The sequence below is a fragment of the Phodopus roborovskii genome, unplaced genomic scaffold (assembly GCF_943737965.1).
Source record: "Phodopus roborovskii unplaced genomic scaffold, PHOROB, whole genome shotgun sequence".
NCBI lineage: Eukaryota > Metazoa > Chordata > Mammalia > Rodentia > Cricetidae > Phodopus > Phodopus roborovskii.
Window position 1 is genome coordinate 7,239,689 of NW_026126682.1, and position 21,960 is coordinate 7,261,648.

Genomic DNA, 21,960 nt, shown 5'->3' on the forward strand with positions numbered 1-21,960 from the left:
CCACTGGGGGCTGTGACTTGGCTTTGTTTTCACAGGATTTCGTATCACCAGCAGTGTCAAATGTTCACTGTGTGTCTGGTCACTTTCTTTGCCAAGTGTACCTCATGCTCATCTCCTTGGTAGAAATTATAACCAGTTTCAGATTATGAGTATGGTGATTGTGTGCCAAGCCCACTAATTAGTTAGAAGTAAATATTGAGAGGTATTTTTTCTGCAGTTTGACTGTGTGGGTTTACTTTTGGTGTGGTTTATTCAAGTTTGAATACTAGTGCTGCCTTTTAAAAATTGGCTGAAGTGAATTTTTAAATACTTTATTCACCCTCGAATCAGGAAAGCATTACCTGAATTCGTCTATAACTGAGCAGTGAGCTTTTATTCTTTTCCTTGAAAAAATTTTTTTGGCAAGTTGAACCAAACAAGATGTGGGAGGGGCATTGTGAACATTACTTCACTGACTAGACCTTAGCATTAGAGGCAAAAGCATATAATGGTGTGAAATAGCATTGGCATATGTTTCCAAAACCCTCAAGGTTCATATTTAAAACAAGTATTCCTGCTAAATGTGCCACGTGCCTGGGAAGGGTTTTATTGTTGGAAGTGTTGCAAGTGTCTCAACTTTAAGGGAAAGAAAAGGAAATTGTCATTTCACTATATTTAGGCCATCCTGGGCTATATAGTGAACCTCTTCCTCCAGTAACACAAAAGAAAAACGAGAAGAAAAATGTGAGGGGGGAAAGTGAGAAATCTTTATGGAAAAAAACATATGTTTCAAGTACACCACAGGGACAGCTGTAAGCTATTCCCTCCAACACGGCCTTAACAGACACTTTGAAGACTTTAGTGCTTGGAAAGCCTTTCTCTAAACACTCTAAACACGTGTCATTATACATTGTGTATTACTCCAGCCAGGAAAATAGATTTCTAACGTAATTTTTTTTCCAGATATCTCTCGTTCAAGAGAGTTTTCATAGGTCCTGATTTGGAGTTTGTAGCCCACAGGCTTTCTTCCCTAGATAATCAGGCTTCATAACTAGACAGAAGAACTCTACAGCATTTAGGAAAAATTTTAATAACATTGCTTCAAATATACACTTCCCAGTTGCCTTGTGAGAATTTCATGAAGTTATATGCAGGGAAAGGGTGTTAGCAAGATTATAAATGTTTCCCTTGAATTGTGCAGAGGAAGAATGCTGTGGCATGAGCTTGTTTCAGTTGTATTTCTCTCATAGTTTTTAGAAATTCTCATGTAATGAAGATGTTTTGCTCATCTTTATGCTCATCTTTATCATTTATAATGCACTGGAAGGTTGATACAGACCTTTGAAAAAAACAAAACAAAACAAACAAAAACAAATCAACATAGTCTAATTGTTTAATATTTTCTTTTTTCTCATAATGTGTCCTAAAATTAATATTTTTAAAAATTAAAATTAATTCACTTGAAGCTTACTGAAGTATAGTTAATTCTCTAAACCACATGACTGTGTGACCAACTCCCATGTAAATGCTGTCCTACTCTTAGAGCAAGCTAATGAAGAGGTCCTTCTTTCATCCTTGAAGCCATCAATATATTCCATGTTGGGCATCCTAGCTAGGTACTATCACCCCAGTTCTTGAGAAATTGAAGCCAGCCTAGACTATACAGAGAGTTCCAAGCCAGCCTAACAACAGTATAATATCTTGTCTCCCTACAAACCCCAACAACAACAAACACAACCCAAATAACCAAACCCAAATGATTCTAGAATAGTCTTGTTATTTGCTACTGTGCTCTCTGTTTTAAATGCCTTTTTGCTTATTGTTGCTCTCACCACATAATTTTGTGGTCTTCCATATTTCTTTAGGGTAGCTTCAGAAACTGTTTTCAGAATTAAGATATTATTGAGTACTATTCCAGATCCTTGTTTTGCATGTGTATTTGTGGGTATATGTATGTGTTTGCATGTGTGGGCACATGAGTATGGGAATACATGTACAACATATGTGAATATGTATTTGGGGGACAGAGGTTGAAATAGGGTGTCTCCCTCAGTAGTTCTCTGCTTTGGTTGCTAAGTTGGTCTCTCACCTAACACAGAGGTATCCACAGAGGTAACACAGAGGTATTCTAAACAGCCAACTTGATCTGAGTTCCCCGTCTCTGCTTCCCATATTGGCATTAGAGATAGGCTTCCAAACTCACTCGACTTTTTCATGTGGATGCTGGTGTTTTGAGTTCAGGTCTGCATGCCTGAACTCTCTCCCTTCTTTTCTGTTTGACCGGAGCTGGTCAGGCAAGAGGTACATACATGGGTTAGAAAATGAGCTATACTGCAGTGAGCTTCAAGTGTGTACAATTTTTAATTTTAAAAACAATTAATTTTAGGATACACTATGATAAAAAGAAAATAGTAAACAATTTGAACCATTTTTGGTTTTCAAATTCTTATGGTAATTCAATGTTTAGTATATTCTGTTCCATGCCTCCCTATGTTTTTATTTTCCCTTAAAAACTGAACCTTGACACAAAGTACTATGGGCATTTTTAAATAGTGATTATTTGAAGCTGATGTTGTTCAGTTTTCTTATATGCTTTAGGCTCTGTGAGTGCTTTGTTGAATGCCACCTGAACCACACTAGGCAGCCCTTTCTTCCCTTGGATTTAAAGTGCACATTCAATACAGTTTCATAATGCTGTAAATGAGTTGCAGAATGTCTTCTAGGTTTTCACAGATTTCCTGAATTGTCCCCAAACTAGGCATTGAATTTGCTTAATTTCAAAAGGGAGGTCTGTTGGTTCCCATTCAGAAGTGCCTTAAGACTCCTGTAGCTACAAATGCATTTGAATTAGTTTCAGCAATATTGAAACTGGAGACAAGAATTTTTGGAGTGTGAATGTCTGCATTCTTTCTAAGAGAGAAAAGTAGTTTGCAGAAAGTATGACTGTCTTTGTGGGGCTATCTAATACATCTCTGTGTGATGGTCTTCCCAGAAGTCAAATAGTAAATATTTTGTTGTAATGGAAGTGATATTTAAGGTTGCTGGTTTTGCATGATAGGAATGTGGTTGGAAATGTCTCCTGTTCACTCACCAGCCCCAGGCTGCTCATGCATCTTGGATTTAGAAATGACAGCTAAAAGCATTGAGGCAGAGTTATGGACAGCCACACATAGGTTTATTATTACCACAAAGGAGGAGAATATGTTAAATGAGTAAAAAGAAATGTGTAATTCAATTAGAAGTAAATTGTTCCACACTGGTTATTATAGAAGAATTTTTGTGTAGCATAATCTACTTTTGTCCTAATTACTTTTACCCTCCCCCGGGAATATGTGTGTGGTTTATTGAGAGAATTTCAAACATTTCCTGTGTGGTTTAAAACCAGATAAAAATAAAATAGACTATAAATAGGCTTTGTAATATTTGAAGTGTCTGTGTAGATATATTGACAGTAAGACCTTTGCTTATATCAGGATATATATATTGGAAGGCCATGTTGTCTCTCCTCATGCTGTTACATGTTCAGAAGCACAATACTTCAGTTATAATTGGAACCACAGAGGAAAGAGGTGGAAACTCTGTGCTGGTTTACAAATGCATTACCATTGTAGCCTGAATAACAGTTGATTGCTTGCTCAAACTTGACATAACACCACAGTTTAAAAAATGTTTTTTCTTATATGTAGTGAATGCAAGCTCCCTTCATTAGATGGCTGGAATGCCTGTGATTTTTGTCTTAAGTGCTACCTTTTCATTTCTCGTCATTAATGAGTGATTCTCATATTTTGGGACTTGCAACATTATTATTTGATTAGTTGTGATTCAGGACTGAAATAGGTGAGCACTCTTAAACTTCACAGGGAAAACTACAATTTCAAAGTCAATTTAAACCTGTGGGCTGCATGTTAAGAGCACTTTAAATGCCAGTGCTCAGTAATTTGATGTTTTAATTCTTGCCACAACCTGTGCTGTTCAAAATCAAGATTTTTACTTTGAGGAAAATGCTTTGGATTGCAGTAGAAGAAGGGACTGTTCAGCTTCTGTAAGTTTTCTTCCCTTTTCTGGAGCACTGATAGTTCCCTGGGGAATTGTGTAATGGTAATGAACTAAGGTTAAATAGACTTAAAGTTAGATAGACTTCCAAAGTGCATAGCCATTGTAAAATTGTCGTTTGAATTTGATACTCACCTTCTGATGGCATGCCAAAAAATTTAATCTATCATGTCTTCTATTGCTGTGGCAAATATCGTTAGGATGCAACTTAAGGGACGAAGGATTTATTTTGCAACACAGTGGAAGATATATAATTCCTTTATGGCAGGAGTACTTATTAGGGATGTGACGTGGGTGGTCATATTGCCTCTTCAGTCAGAAAGCCGAGAGAGGTGGATAGTAGTGTTCACCTGGTTTCTCTCTTCTTCCTTATCCTCCTCCCTCTTCCTCCCCTCCTCCTTCTCCCCCTTTCCTCCTCCATTTTTATTTAGTTAGAGCATAATCCCAAGGGGTGGTACCACCCACTTTCGGAATGGGTCTCTGGAAACACCCTCATAACCATGTCTGGTTATGGGTCTCACAGAGAATTCCTATTCTAATCAGCTGACAGTGATAATCATCACAGTTGAGGGAAAAAGTTGCATGAGTCATGTCTGAGACATGTCACAGTGTTAATAAAGGTAACCTTAGTCAATCACTACAATGCACCACCTTTGTCATACTCACAGTTATTATTATTGCCTTAAATTTGTGGCCATATGAGATACCACTGAAGAATGAATAATGGCTCTTTTAGAAAATTTCAGTGATTTTATTTGCAGTGTCTTGATCTCTTGTAATCAAGATTACCATTTTAAAATTCTCTATAATGGTTCTCTTGCATGGAAGAAGACAGGGTACCTGGTTGTGTAATATGATTTTCAAAGAATCCAACGTCAACAAGGGCAAAGAGGGCCTTATATTTTGATGTCTTCTATTTTTCTGCCTTACGAGCTAGTTCCTAACATAGGATACATGCCATGTTTTTTTAAACTTTATGCCTCAATGAATTTTTGTTCCTAAGTCATATTTTATTAATTTCATAATAGAATTAATTATAAGTGAGCTTTGGTGTTTAGACATAAAATTAATCCATTATTAAGAATACAGAAATTCTGAATTAGTTTTTAGCTTCTGTAACATCTCCATATTCTTATGCTTGAGACACAGATTGTTTTTCTTCTCACCATTATAAAAATCTTACTTAGTGTGAAGATATTGACTTCATGCTCTCTGTCAAATGGAAAATTAAATCAACAATGTGAAGGCTATGGAGGCTTTTTTAAAAATGTAATTTCAAAATTATGGGTTCTATTGGGTATCCTCTGTGGGATCTTTATTTTTAGCCTAGATGCTTAAAAATAGGACTGTGATATTTTTTTGTTCCATGTTTTGGAAGTGTTCCGAAGTATATCAGGATTTGCTGACAAATACTGTGGACATCATACTTAACTTTACAAGTGAACAGAAGCAGATACATATGTTTGGGAAGGGGTTTTTAAAAACAGAATTAACCTGAGGAACTTGATGACTTTTGAATAGGGAGTTTGATTATTTGGAGCCAACCACTGAATCCTGAATTCATGAAGAAAAAGAGAATAAAAAGTTCCATGAATACATAATGAATGTTAGGCCATACTTCACAATTGAATAGAATCATTTCTTCCCGTGGAAAATGGGCGAACCTTCATGGCCAAGAGGTTGCCACAGTTCCAGTAATTTTCTCAGCAGCAGTTGTCTGTGCAAGTGCATTGTTTTCTGTCCCCTGACCCAGGCCAGAATCAGAAAGACTAAGGTATGGAACCTGGAAAACAACCAGATAGTTGAATGTTGCACTCCAGCCCTTGACTATCTTCCCTTTTGTTGTTCCCCTCCCCATCTCTCACCCCCTCTTCTTTTTCCTCCCTCTCCCTTTCTCCTGGGTCTCTTTTTAAAGAGGTGTTTTGACATGGACATCTTCTCATGTTGCCATGCTATGGCTTTTCATTCATGTCTTGCTAGTTAATCCTCATGGCTGACCAGCGCATGACTGATGGTGGTCACTGTGGTTTGAAAACCTGCATATGACTTAAATTCACCAAGACTCTACTTTGCTAACATATTTATGGGGTAGATGTCCTTTCATTTTCTGTGGTATCTCCATGCCTTGCATTTTACAAAGCAGAAGTTCTTCCCTGCCTTCTTATTTCCTCTAGCCATAAGAAATTCCATCAGAATGACCAACAGATTCAGGACCTTACAGATTCTTTCGTTGGTTGTGAACATTTAATCTTCAGTGGGTTAAGGTAGCTCCTTAATTTCTTTCCCCTAGTAATGTTCCCTGCAGTAAGGAAGGAAATGACAGCTAGGTGGGGACCGAATCATTAGAACCAAAGTCTTTCCTTCCTCTATTTTTGCGTGGTCTATCGATCCAGCCACACTTGGAACCACCTACTCCATGGAAGATTGATTTGAAGTTCCTAAGCATCAAATATAAACCTGTCAGACAGAAGCATCTGTAGTGCTTCTAACTGGCATTACCCTGGAGACAAACAGCAGTGATGTGATGAATGTCAGGGGTAGGGGGAAGCAGGATGATACAGGGAGGAAGAGGGTAGTGATGGGAGATGAGTTGCCTTGCAGACAGCTCTGGAGACTTCAGACAGGGTGAGCTGCTTGATATACAGGCATCAGGGAGCTGTGCTCTAAGTGCCCCTTCAGGATTAGAAGAAATTGCCAGAGATTAAACTGGATGGATCTGAGAATGTCAGTCCATTACCACAGGAAAGAGACCTGTTAGTTGTTTGCCATAGAACCTTCTACTCAAAACTGAACCCAGATTCACACTGACATCACAAAGTGACATCATTATTTGGCCTCTTATTTCCATACCAGTCCAAATCATAAAGGTCACATGATCAGGAGCTGAGGAAAGAAGTTAAAGGAAGATTTAATGAAATTTGTGATTTTGCTACATCTGGTTTCACCCAAGGCAGAATGCTGTTACAAAACAGAAAAAAAAATTTTTTTTTTCGTTCCTGTCTTTTTAAATAAAATTTTATTTAAATTAGAAACAATCTTATTTTACATACCAATCCCAGTTCCCTCTCCCTCCTGTCCCCCCATAACCCCCACCAACCCCCAATCCCTCTCCTTATCCACACCCTAGGGGATGGGTAAGGCCTCCTATGAGGGATCATCCAAGTCTGACATATTATTTGGGGTAGTGCCTAGGTGTCCTGCGCTACCGTCTCACCAGCAAGAATGACTCGGCACACTCAGGATCCTTCTGCAGTAAAGCTTTAATGCATCTTGAGAGGGAGAGCATAAGCTTACAGAGCGGAGACCCCAAACATCCAAAACCCAACCCTTATATAGGTTTACAACCTTCGCCTCGGACGTGTCACCTCCTGATTGGCTGCAGCCCATCGGCCCATATGATGCCATGGGAGAGGCAGAGGCCAAGGGAGGGAAAATCACCCTGCACCTGTGCACTGATTTGTTTACTCTCAACGCCATCTTGTAATGGAGAATGCTGGGACGGCTCCCTACACCTAGGTCCTCCCCTTTGTATCTAGGCTGAGAGATTATCCCTCCACGGGGAATAGGGTCCCAAAGCCCATTTGTGCACTAGGGATAAATACTGTTTCCACTGCCAGAGATCCCATAGACTGCTCAGGCCTCCCAAATGACACCCATGTTCAGGGGGCTTGGTTTGGTCCTATGCTGGTTCCCCAGCTGTCAGTCTGGAATCAGTGAGCTTCTAGTTGCTCAGGTCAGCTGTTCTGTGGGTTTCCCCATCCTGGTCTTGATCCCTTTGCTCATCACTCCTCCCTCTCTACAACTGGATTCCAGGAGTTAAACTCAGTGCTTGGTTGTGAATCTCTGCTTCTGTTTCCATCATTTACTGGATGAAGAGTCTATGATGGTATATAAGGTAGTCATCAATCTCATTATTGGGGAAGGGCATTTAAGGTCCACTATTGCTTAGATTGTTAGTTGGGGGTCATCCTTGTGTATCCCTGGACATTTCCTTAGTGCCAAATTTCCCTTTAAGCCTATAATGCCTCCCCTATTAAGGTATCTCTTTTCTTGCTCTCCTTCTCTATTCTTCCCTTTACTCAATCTTTCTGTTTTAAACTGTATTAATGGGAAAAGATCTTTAAAAAATATGAAGGGGAAATTAACAGCTTTTAGTGTGTGTAGAATTGTTTGTAAAACACCAATACTATACTGGACAGCCAAGTTTGGCCTTGCACTCCTGCTTGCCCCTCCTGCACTTGCAATTCTTCAGATTCTTGATGCTTACCATGCAGAACAATCTAAGGTCCATGGTGTATATATGTCCATTCTAAGTAGTTGAGCATAGAGAGTAGTATAATGGGATGTGCATGAAGACAAGAGTAAACATGTAACCATGAAATGCTCCCACTTAAAAGTGGCTTCCCCCCCTTCATTAGATTTTTATTGTCATTTTTTTTTATTTCTGTCCTCCTAAATACCCCTTTCTTAAATTAAGTACAAGATAGACTATCATCATCATCATGTATAGTATCTATTGTGCACTAGCAGTCAGGAAGCAGTATGGGTATTTATTCATTCATTTTCACAAACAGAAATCTGAGGTAGGTGTCCTGATTGTCATTACACAATGAAGGTGATGTAACAATGAGAGGTGTGTGGCCTGCACAAGGTGACATGGCCACCAATAGTCTATTTGTACATGGGTGATTTACATCCACACATGTCACAATCCATGATTGCATGCCTTATGTGTAAGGAAATATAAACTTAAACATTTAAAGGCTTGATCAAAATACCTTACATGTATGTTCACAATTCTCAAGGAGTTAATAAAGATAATGTTGAAAATGGAAGGTGAATTTAAATGCTTGATGTCAAAAAGCTCTCATTTCCTAAGAACTCATCTGTGGAAAATCTCTCTGTCTTTCAGTCATGATACTGGGTCACATGGCAGATACTAAGGAGGTCATCTGCATCCCTTGAGAACCAGGACTTTTTTCTTCATTTATTTTTTTTTTCCTCCCAGCTTATTTTTTGTTTGTTTGTTTTTATGTTTTTTTGTTTATTTGTTTTTCATTTTGAACAATACACACACGCACATATTTTATTTTTGAAAATACAAAAACAATTCAGAAGTAATATAAAATCCATAGCAGTTAAACAGTATTAGAGGAAAAACTGTGTTGTATTTTGGTGCAATCATCATGTGTCATATATGTAATGTATGTAATGTCATAACAATTATTTAATACCACAAACATCCTTGCTCTTTCCTTGTTGATTTTGGAGGTGCACATTAGCAGGTATTTAGCTCTTCCTTCATCCCTAGCATTTTTCTTCTTTGAGCTTGCTTTGTTAGTCTGTCAGCTCAGTATTCAGTCCTGCTATTTGGTGTGATAATTTGTGGAGTTGTACATCTGTGATGTAAAGTTTTGTATCCCCTCCCTTGCCTTTGTATGAGTTGACTGTGACCCTTAGAGACTGGATGGAAAGCATCTCATCATCTCATCTTTTAATGCTTCCTACAGGTCTTACTTTAATGTTTGGAGTACTTTCCATTAAAGTCACCTACTTGAACCTGAATTTACCCCCCCCCCCCTTTTTTTTTGCATCAGGCGATACAGCTTTTCAGTTCTCATAACTTTCAGAATAAAATGTAGAAATTAACTGGTTTTAGAAAAGATAGTTTTTAGTCTAGATATCAAATATTGAATAAATGAAGTTTGTAGTTGTTGGTCTGTTGTGTTACAGCTCTAATATATTTTAATATCACTGCATCTTTGATTTTCATAATTTTCTTATTAATTTTTAAAGAAAGTCTTGCTATGTAGACCAAGCCTCACACTGCTTGTCCTCCTGCCTTAGTCTCTAAGTGAAGCAGTAATAATATCAGAGTATGCCATCACATGTACTTCTCCTTCTTCTCATTCTCGGTGTTAATTACATCTTGGCCAAAGAAATCTCTTTAAAAGAAGTCAACGTTTCCAAGGTTTTGTTGCTTTGTTGTGTTACCTAGAAAACAGGTTTATCACTCATGCTTTTGAGGGCTGAAAGTACAAATAGCACAGTGCTGCCTCTGGCTAGGACTCCTCTGGTTGTGCTACACCATGATGGATGGGACCACAGTATATGTACATTTGAGAAAAAAAAGATCATATAGCAAGACTGGAAGCCAAAAGGAAATTAGTGTCTCCTTCAACAATGTACTATCACATGGTATGTGTTTATAATTCTAGCAATTTAGGGATTCCTAACTCTAATCCAGTGTAGGCTACATAGCAAGATCCTGTCTCAAAGGAAATGAAAAACAGCCCAGAAGCTCCCTTGAGAACTTACTCAGGCTCGTGGGAAAGTGTTCGTAACATAACCTTGTAGGTTAAAAGTTTTCATATACATTTTTATTTATTCTTCAAATAAACAAATGTTCGTAAGTACTTAATGCCACTTTCTGGAGTTGATGTTATCATAGTTACATTTCAAAGAATGAGAAAGTAAATAATACAAATTCTCAGTTTTAGCTCAAGATGAATGCTTGAAATAAAACATATAGTTATTCAGGAAAAGCCCCATGTAATTTTAATTTTGTTTTAGTGAGCTTATCTTATATGTATAACTCTATTTGTTTACATCTTCTGTGTGTCAGCTGCCTGGACCTCATAGATCATACTTTCCAAATTGAACAGTTTCAACAGCATGGAGTTTGACTGGTTCTTAACCCCCTGGGTGGTTTTAGATGAAAGACATATATGAACTAGCACTTCTGTCACATTTCAATTTGTCTTTGTGTGGGCTAGGCTTTCTTAGAACTGATGTCTCCCAGCAGCCTTCCTGAGTTGTTTAGAGGATGTTCTGCCCCTTGCTGAACTAGTGATCCTTACAAGGAGCTATTATAGGATGCTCTGCATTCTGCTGAGATACCTGGCAGGCACTCCCATTCCATAGCTACTTCATTCCTTCTGCTCTCCTCAGTGACTTACCTAATGACAGTGCATCATATGGAACACAGAAGCTCAGCATGAAGGGATGCAACTAAGGTCTGCCATGTGTCATCAGCAGCTCTCATCTGATGTATAATCAAATACTAGTAACAAAATTTGAATCGTGGACAAGATGGTTTCAGCAAGGTCCTTGAATGCTTTACAAAACTTGCACATCCTCAGTCACCCAGAAACACTTATCATATATTTTGTTTTGTACATTATGTGATGCCTTACAGTAAGAGAATAAGACTTTTGACTAAACTACTGATTTAAGAAAGCTTTGTGTCATTCACCATATAAACAAAAGCAAGTTAAGGAAAGATACTATTCTTAGCATATTAACTTCTCACACTTGAAAAATAACTTGCACACTATCTTAATGTTTAAATGCATAACTGTCTTTTTAAGTTGTTCCTTGGAATGTGTTTTTGTTAATTTATATTTTATATTTAAATATATTTAGTTCTTGAAAACTAAAAAGTATTTGTGTGTATATGTGTGAAAAATCCAATTATTAATTTCACTATCGTATTGTGTTTCTAATGTTTCCAACTCACATAAAATAAATAGGAACTTAAATTCATTCATGGAAACTTGTGATTGGGGTTTTGTTATATATCAGAATGAAGAAATTGATACTCAACAAACTATAAACATGTATTCCTTTCAATACATATGTGTTTAACATCAAACCTAAAGGTAAAGATGGTAAAAAGTGGGGGATGTTGGAGAATGCAACCTCATATGCAGGAAAACCCACCTACATGTCCTGTGTCTAGTCCAAAAGGTAATAGTGACTTTGAAGTAGAAAAATACTGATTCATCATTCTGTAGCCAGAGGGATATTAACACATTTCCACTTTTTTCCCCCAGCACACTGATTTATGTCAGTACATGGACAAGCACCCCGGAGGACTCCATCCAGATAATGTGAAGGTGGGAAAAAGGATTTTAAAGCCAAGGGTTCACATTCTTCATATGTATTATTTAAGCCTAAGACTAACATCTCTACAATCATTTAAAAGGTTTTTTTTTTTTTTTTAAATCTTCTGTGTAAAAGACATCAAATTAAAAAGAACCAGTTGTTATTTTAATTGGTCAAAATTATAGTGTTTTAACATTTAGTAGTTTTCCTATAAGAACATTTATATTTTTTTCTATGCATTGTGGTAGCTTTTATGTAACATATTTCATATAATAAACTAAGTGATAATTTCAGATAACTGAGGTCAAAGATTGTTTGTGATGAATAAGTCGAGAGTATTTGTTCATGTTTTAGCAAAAAATATATAATTTGTCTGTTCTTTCTTCAGACATTTACTATGTCCTATTCCTCTTGAGTTTGTCATCTTGGCTCAAAGGATGTCATCATGAAAAACTAAAGGGGGAAAAATACTGATTAGAGTGTGTTTATTGTTATGATCACATGTTGATACCTGTAGTTTGCCCCGTTGCAGGGCTTCAGACATTAGCACATGAAATTCCTGCTTTATTTAAGAGTTTTATTAATTTTTATGGTTAATGTTAACAACATTGTACTAATATAAAATGTCAGTTTAAAACAGAAAAAAAAAAAAAAAGGAAGAAAGAAGGTACCTTTCCCCCCAGAGCGAGATGGTGGATGATAGAGGAATAACAGTTTGAACATTTTGATGCAAAATTATTCCCATCCTAGCATTACATTCAGACCATCAAGTGAAAAATTAAGGTGAGTTGTAGTCATGCCCATTATAATGACAGCATCACAGAGATGTGGTCCATCAGAATCACTGAGATTGAGACATTTATTAAAGGACTTTGGCCCTTTGTTCAATATTTATTTCTCTATGCTACAAAATTAACACATTAAATTGTTGTTGTTAGCTGTATTATGACTTTATCAGCAATTGGTCACATGGGTTTATCTGTACTTTCATACTGAAGATAATATTGATCTCTAAAGTTAGAAACTAGACACATTGAGTTTGAATGCCCTGTGTTCTGGCATCTGACATGCATACCATGGATGCTGACAGCTCCATTTCCTTGGGAGGCCACTCAGCTATTTATATGTTGGCTTTTGCTCAGTGTCACTTTTCCAGGGTTACATTTAGGAGTTACACTGCAGGTGAAATTATTCTAAAAGATATCTGACAGTGACATAGTGACAGATGTCCCATGGGTATTTTTGTTTGATATATTAAAATATTTTTATGTTGAATACAAAATGAGGAAGATAATAATAATATTTACTAAATTAACAACTGTTCATAAAGCTGGGTTAGATATTGATGAAAAGGAAGCCAATTGAGCTAAAAATAGGACATTGAAACAGTTCTGTGTTAAGAAGATTTGAAAATCAAGTCAATGTTATTACTTTAAAGAGACTATACTGGGCTGTCAAGATGGTTCACTGGGTCTAATTAATTGTCACATACAGGCTTGAAGACCTATTTAGAATCACATGATCCCATCATAAAAGGACAGCACCTACTCCAAATTTTGTCTTCCATACACATACTATAACACATGTCTATACTAAGATACCATAATAATAATAATAAAAGAAAAGGGAAACAATCAGATTCTTTTGCATACAAATTTGTCAGTTTTAAATACTAGTTTTCTTAGTATACAACTGGACAATGTGTAGAAATGTTTTAAACATTTGTCTTAAATTTACATATTTTCTTTTTATTTCATACATACTATTTTGTTATAAAATATAACATAAGGGTATTGAGATGGCTCCATGGTAAAAGCCCTTGCCAACCAGCTGGAAGACCTAAGTTCAGTGTCTAGGACTCACATGGTATATGGATAGAACAAACACTCACAGATTGTCCTCTAACACACAGTGTCACACATGCCCCCTACAAGCCTACAACCAAATAATATAATCGATAACGTCAATGTACTCGTGAATTGAGGGGATTTTTCTTTAAGTTTGATTTGGGCAGATTTTCAAGTACCACAAACATGATGCTCATGGGAGACTAGAGAGAAAGAAGGCACCTGGACCACCCTGTTGTCTGTGATTCTTCAGGAGCATCTGAAACATTTTTCAATTCATTTGGGATTAATTTTGGGCAAAATCTTTGTGAAAGTTGTATTATTTTTTTTTGTGTGTGTATCATTCCTGGGAAGTACTGGAATAAGATCAGGAAAATAAGTCAGTATTAACTAAATTCCCCAAACCATGTTGCTGCTTTAATTGCCTACAGACTGTGTCTGTTATTACTGTGGTATTCTGAAATAAATATTAACTCTTAACTAATAGTTCATTTGTAAGCATTATATACATTTTTGACAAATGAATAATTTTAGCAATTAGTTACTTAAAGGTCGATTTACGCACTGATGTAAAAGCCCAAGGACAGAGCCTTATTATAAATATTTATGATGATTAAAGACATAGCAACGCATTTTTACAGCATGGAAATTGGCACTCCAAGAAACCTGCTTAGCTTTCTTGGAGACTACTTATTTTTCCACATTTTAAATGCTGTCTACTTTAAAGCCTATTAGAGTTTGATCATAATTGAGCCACACACAAAACGTGTATCGATTTGTAATTTTATATCTATTAGTGAGCTTTAGATTGTCTATTGAATTTTTTAAACAACTGAAACAGTTTAAATATTCCCCTTTATTCAGGTTTCAGGTATTTAAAAATTGATAAGCCCGAGAGACTGGAAATTAAGGTTCATGGAAAAAAAAAGAAAAGATTAATTGACACTGTCTGTAGCTGACAGACATAGCTGAAGATGATGACATGCTATTATCATGATGAGATTGGATCTTCCTGTGTTTTATGTAATGTATTTCCATTTCTGTGGCTTAATGACTTTTCTAGATGATTCTTTGCAAAATTATATTTCCCATTAAAAAAATAACTGAAAATTACCAGCATAATTTTGAACTCCCTGCTTTATTCCCTGACTTATCTGCAATCCTATTGATACTAATTCCTGGTTTTCATTTCAGTTAAAATAGTATGAGTTTTAGTATGGTTGAAAAGTTGCTGTGTTTGCTTAAAAACAAGCAGGTGTGTAACAGATAAAATAATGTTATGCCAAATTAAGATTGTCTTATGCAGATGGCACTGAGAATTGATTCCTAAATGAGACTTTCTGATGTTTAGTGAGAAAACCAAATGGCATCTGATCTTCTCCACAGTCTTCATTAGAGCTCTCACTGACCTAGTGATAATACCCTGTGATGCGTAGCCAGGAATAGCATAGAGCCTTTCCTATTTCGGTATGTTAGAAAACAGGATATTTTTTCATGAGCCCATTAAATAATGTTTTAAAAACTTCTACATGAATTCTTAGTGCCTGCCTAGGACTCTCCTGAACACATTTATCCTATTTTTGTTATGAGAAATAATATTCCCTATCTAGAAATTAAAGGATTATTAATAAAATTATGCATATCAGTTCATATTTTATTGGACATGCAAGGGTCAGCTAAGAAGTGAATTATGTCATGCACATGTGGAATTCAGTGAAATCATTTGCTGATATATTTGTTAACCACTTGGATCTGACAGTGGAAGCGAGGCCAGCTTTGTAATTAGTACACTCTCAATTGCAGTATTTTAAAACTTGAATAAAGAAAAATAGAATGCAGCCACTGGAGCCATGTTATATGTAGTTATGAGGCAGAGACTGAAAGTACACATTGGGAACAGGGGAGATGTCATCCTGGGATTCAGACTTTAAGCCAGCCTATTCTCCCTGCCTCTCTCCATTCAGCAATGGATGTTGCATAATACACTAGTGTTTTATGTTTATCAAGACAGACAAGATACCCATATGGGAAATCTGCAGGTGTAGTAGAGTTGCACACTCTACTTAGGAACTTTCTGATTGTCTTGGTTAAGCATGACTTTTGTGTGACAAGCCAGGAAAGTCCATAAGTATTATCTCATTGTTATGTAAATTTCTATTATTTCACACACTTCTGGGAGGTTATTGAGAGAAATTCATTGGTCAAATATACCCAAACTTGCAAGTCTTTGATCATTACATTTCACTCCCAAGGATTTTAGACTTGATTCGTTATTTGTCAGTCTTTTGGGCTCTTTTTAAAAAATATCTTTCTAAAACAAGTTCATATTACCTTTCTTGATTCATATCAAGTTATTTCATGCTGATTTAGTCTCTAAAATGTTGTTATAGACACAGAATACATCGAATGTAAATTCTTGTTCATTTTCATAGTGTGAGAACAGACATTTGGACTGATTAGCAATTTCCTTAAACAGAATCCTTGTGTTATGGTCAGTTTCATGTCAACTTGACACAAGCTATAATCTTTGGGAACATTTCTCAATTGAGAAAATGCCTTTATAAGGTTTTCCTATAGGCAAACGTGTCTAACTCCTTGATTAATGATTGACATGGGAGGCTCCAGGCCAGTGTGGATGGCACAGCTCCCTAGGCAGGTGGCTCTGAGTTGTGTGAGAAAGTAGACTGAGCAAGCCATGAGTGATCAAGCCAATAAGCAGCATTTGTCTGTGTTTCTGCTCTTAGTTCTTGCTCTGATTTCCTTTCATGATGAATTGTGATATATAACTGTTAACTGAAATAAACCATGACCTCCCCAAGTTGCTTTTGGTCATGGTGTTCAATTACAGCATTAGAAACCCTAATTAAGAGCCATGGCTGTCTGTGCATTTTTCATCAGAGATACTAGTAGTTTCCAGAAGCCTATTTAATCTATCAGGACAGCTTTCCCAGAACATTTCAGAAAACAGATCTGTTTTGTAAACATATCTGACTTCTTGGGAGTCTCCAAGTTCTAGATCTTGCAGCTTCAACCTGCTCTCTCTGCATTTTCATCCAAGAGTTTTGTCTTGATGGTGTCTACTATTACACTGAATTGTGAAGGAAGGTGGGATGGAAGGCTATTTATCTGATGATCCCAACTTTCAAATAAGATGAAAGCAGCTATTCCCACAGTTATGCCACATACTCAAAGACTCATTTAAAAAAAAAATTGTTCCCTTTCAGAAACCTATTATCTTTGGGAAAAAGCTTATTAATGTTGAAGGAACTTAGAAATGTAAATTAATTTTTGTATTAGCTAGGAATTCTGACACATGTTATCTATATTTCTAAAGACATTATAGGAATATAACAAAGAAGTAGAAAGTAAAGTAGAAACACCCAAATGGGGGGTGGAAGTGTGGTTAGTTTCATCTACCATGCATGTTTGCTGATAGCTGTATGTAGAGGAGTGCACCACAGACAATGCATCCATGTGCAGCCTGATGTATTGGCATGGATCCCTGTGTATTTCACTGCCTGAACAGTGTACTAAATACTTTCAAGTACATGCAGAGTGACACATAAAAGAGTAACTCACATGGTTGTTTAAAAAACTTACATTATAAGTTTAATAAAATTCCATCTCACTTGTTATCCTTGTATGACCTTCTGAGTATTGCTTAAAAACTGACACAGCAAATTGTAATGATGCTTTTTGTAAAATAAAACTATTAGTAAATAACTGAATGTATTATATTAAACATTAGGACTTGATATTTACATTAGAGATTTTGAAGCTTAATTAAGTGGAACGAGTCATGATAAATCAATCATTCTGTAGATCCTCTCAACTGAAGAATTAGCTTTACAGGTAAAGTATTATCTGACACCAGTTGTAGAATATTTTGTCAATGTTTATGATTATTTTTCTAGAAAGATGGATATGTAGCAACACCTGGAACAACATGCACCATAATAAGGTCTTAGTAAGTGGTTAATAATACAGTCATTTTATTTAGCACCTGTTCCATTGTTATTCATACAGTTGAGGAATGCTATAATTGAATGGTTCAAGTGGCTATTAAAGGTATCCATCCAAGATTTAAGCAATCCTTAAAATGAGAAACCTAAGATACAGACATGTTAAATGGTCTCCTGTTGATAAAAAGTCAATTAGCCATTTTTGTAGGAAACTGCTGGCATGCCATGGGGATGTACACTATTGCCAGTAGGTCTTACTGGTAGATTTGATAGTGTTATGCAATCCCCAAGAAACTTACTTTTCATGCCTTGGCAATCTACAAAATGTTGACCATGATTAATCCTGTATTAAGGAGACTCTTGTATAATAAAGGATCCTTGAATTTCTGACTAGTCATAGAACCCAATGACTAGACAGTAGGATGAAGTGCATCTGAAGTTACATTTCAAACACCAGTGCAAAGAGTTACTTTCAGAGTTTGTTGCTGTGTCTCTAATATGTCGGCAGAGTACATACAGCAGCATATTAAAGTCAACAGTGTGTAATGTTGCCATCTCAATTTCAAACTTATGATTAAAATACCTGCCTTTGACCCCTGCTCAAACTTGACAAGTTTCAAAAAGGAATAATGTATTAAAGGAGACGTGTACATGAAATTTGATAAATTTTAATCTTCATTTCCTTTCTCTCTTTTTTTAAATCTCCCTTTTCTTATACAGCAAGGTGTTTATATATGTTAATAAGCGTTGCATTAATAAAGAACAAAATGGGAGTATTTTTAGGTAGTATATGCCATGGCACTGAGAATATGAAATGTTCCCTGCAAATGATGACAAGATTTTGGGGGCTGGAGGTCTGCTCCTAACAGAGAAGTCCCTGCTTTCCTATCATGGTTTCAGGCCTGTCTCATTGGTATTTCATTTACAGAACTTGAACATACTCATACAGGGGTGTAAACCTACAGAGAGTGTGCTGATGGGTTCCAAAGACTCTTTTCAGAAGGAATAAGTAGGATATTCCGTGACCAAGTGTTCTTGGGAAGACCTTCTGTAGAGGCAGTAGAGAGATAGCAATGTGATTCTAATATAATCTGTCAATATTGTCCTTGGTACTGCCTACTTATTTCTAAGAAGACTTTTGAATAGAAAAATAAAGCAGGGTTGAGAACCTTGAGTTCATTATATGCTAATTGGATCCTTTATGAAGTTGTGTTCCTTTAATAATGAAGGCACCTTGGATTTTGGTGTCTGCTCAGCCTTGCTCATAGAAAGCATCAGAAGAAGCACTTATCAAGGTACAGATAAGGTCATGTGGTGCAAGTTGGAAAGCATTGTGAGAATTCTGAGGAACCTTGCTTTGGACTTTCCCTTTTTCCATTTCTTTATCAGAAATGCAGACTTTGAGATCAAAGAGATTAAATAAGACATGTAACAGTACTTTGAGCGACCTTAGCAGCAAGTCTTTATTATTTTTTTTCATTCTATAGGGTTCCATTGATTTAATAATTTTAATAACAAGCTAATATGATCCTTTCTCTTGGACTGTGTGGGTCACTCTGGAGGTCTTTTCTTCCTAACATCCTCTATTGTTTTGTAGAAAGTCTTAGTAAGAGCTTAATTGTGTTATGGTTTATGCAACAACTATCTGAGAGACATTGCATTTCCAGAAATTTAAATGAGAAACTTAGGCCCTTGCCTGATTGTGCATAAGGAGAAATCCCCTGTAGCTGAGTTCTCCAGTATTATATTGAGTGTTCTACTACATAGGGTGTTCTACTTAGCTCACTAAGGGACAGAGTTCTTAGTGTTTCCCACCCTGCCTACCAATGTACAGACTGTTAGTCACTGTAAGATGTTATTTTTAAAACATCGATTTTTTTCCCCCTTGCTATCTTTTCTTTCCCTCCCTCCCTTTATCTTCTTACCTTCCTCTTCTTTTTTCTTCTCTTTCTTTCCTTCCCTTTACTCCTTCTCCTTCCTTCCTTGTTTCTTTCCATTAGTTTGACAGTGTGTGTGTGTGTATGTATGTATGTATATGTATGTGTGTATACATATATATACACATACATATACATATACATGCATATACACATACATACATACATACATAATACACATAGACATATATGTATGTATGTATGTATGTATGTATGTATGTATGTATGTATGTATAGCTCAGGCTAGCCTGAAACTTGCCATCCTCCTGCTTCAGTCTGTGCACAGGAATTACAGATGTGTACTGGCACACCCCAGCTTTGGTGAAGTTTGCTTTTGTCATCTTGACATCCTTAGATTTATGACACTTTGTTGTTGGAGAATTTACAGTTTTGTATATTCTTTTCTTTGTTCTGAGTTGATTGTGTACTCATGGCCTTGGCCTCCAATTCTCTCCTCGGAGTAGCAACAGTTTATTACACCGTTATTTCAGCTTCTGTGACCAGGAAATATAGCTTAATTCCCTGTTATGTTTTCAGAGAGGCAAATTTCCTGAGTTGTTTTCTTCTTACAGGCTAATCTTCATATAACGGTAGTCAATTGTCTTACTTTTTTATTGCTAGATCTTTCCTTCCTTGAACCTTCAGGATACCGAGAGTGGAGGGATCTGCTCATGTAAATGTCAGTCTTTCTTAGCATGATGGCAGCATAGAGATTTGCTCTGTCTTGATTTTATATACTTTTGGGATCATGTTAGCCCCCAAAGTTTAGAGCTTCTGTGCTTCTAAAGCTGAGTGCACAATCTCATCCTTCCTTAATACTGGTTTAAATCTTCTTCAGCATGATATCCTAGTTGAGTAGCTTCTGGATTAGCATAGGGATTGTGTATTTTTACTAGTTACTGGGGTATTAAAAGAGAAACCCTTTGGTCCTACTTAATCTGCCCAATTCTGCTCTTAACTGTTTGAGAATCCTATTTCAGGACTTCCTAGCTGTGATGTTTTTTTATCTGCCCTATCCAGATGTCTCTAATCCATCTGGTAATACCATTAGTGGATACAGAATTGCCAACTGTGTACCCAGCTTATGAAGTGGCATAAGGGATACAGTCTGTGGGAGCTGGGGTAAATTATGTACTGTGAATGATGTGTTCAGAAGCTACACTTGGGGATAGAGTGGGAGCGCTTTATCCAGAGTAGAGGGGCTGGAGAGGGAGCGGTAAGGAAGTCAGAGAAAGCAGCAGGGACCGGGGATCAGAGTTGAAAAGCATCATGCCTTTTATTGTAATATGCTAGAGAATAAAAAGTCTTGGGGATGGAGCACCTGGTTGAAACCAGAGTTCAGTTCAGTGGGCTTAGATGCAATGTTCTTGGATGTTCATATGCCATCCTATCAGTTTGAAGAAGCAGCTTCTATATCAGTATTCCCACATGTGTTTATCCTTGTTGATAGTCCCTGAGCTGGGTTAGCTAAGAGTGTCAGCTTTGTAATCAAGCAGTGTTGGTTTGTACCCTAGCCCTTCCACCTAGATGCTGAGAAATCTTGAGACACCACACTGTCTCCTTATCACTGTGATGTAGATAATGAAAGGGTGTACGTTGTGCTCTCCCTATCAGGTTGAAAGCATTGCCAGGGTGAAAGGGCCAAATCCTCAGTCCTGTAGTACTAAGCAAGGCCTAGCTCTTGGGCAATGACAAATTTTCTTAACAAAATGTTTATTTCTAAAATTTTATGTATTATCTGCATAAATGTGTGTCTTAAAATTTTTTAACCTCAGCACATTTTAATTAACCTACTCATCTTCCCTCTAAACTGAAGAACTAAAGAATTTCATGGAATCATAAGCCTGTGACTTAGTCACAGGAGATTAAAAGGCAATAGTGAAGCTAGTGTTCATCAACCCTTTCCATCTTCTCCATAAGAGGAGTCAAGAGGAGGCAAATTCTGGAAAGATGTTTGTTTTCTTGAGTCTTTAAGCAACAATGTTTGTCTCTAGATGCTCATATAATTCTACTCTGGAAACAGTGAGCCAAGGCCTCCTCTTTTCCACACATAGTTATCACTTATAAAGATTTTTTGAGGTGAACTAATTTTATTGTCATCTCAACATTTTTACATCAGTAGGCAAGTGTGCTTGAAGTTCATAGCACTGGTTAGTGGGGGCATTCCAGAGATGCTAGCTCCCAGTAATCTTAAGGAGTTGCTAATCATTTCCACTTGAATATTTCAAAGTGGCTCAAGCACTTGTCTTTTAACTCATGTTAGATCTTCTTGGCACAGCCTTTTGTTACTAGCTG

The 21,960-nt window shown here is 36.8% G+C and overlaps 1 protein-coding gene across 4 annotated transcripts in view; it reads left to right on the forward strand.

Moving 5' to 3' along the window:
- Window positions 1–21,960, forward strand: part of LOC127214182 (cyclin-dependent kinase 14) — a 294,998-nt gene that overhangs the window by 240,082 nt on the left and 32,956 nt on the right. For all 4 annotated transcript variants that reach the window (XM_051174586.1, XM_051174587.1, XM_051174588.1 and 1 more), the window contains one exon: window positions 11,868–11,930. In XM_051174586.1, coding sequence (XP_051030543.1) covers window positions 11,868–11,930 — 63 coding nt within the window. The remainder of the gene's footprint in view (window positions 1–11,867; window positions 11,931–21,960) is intronic.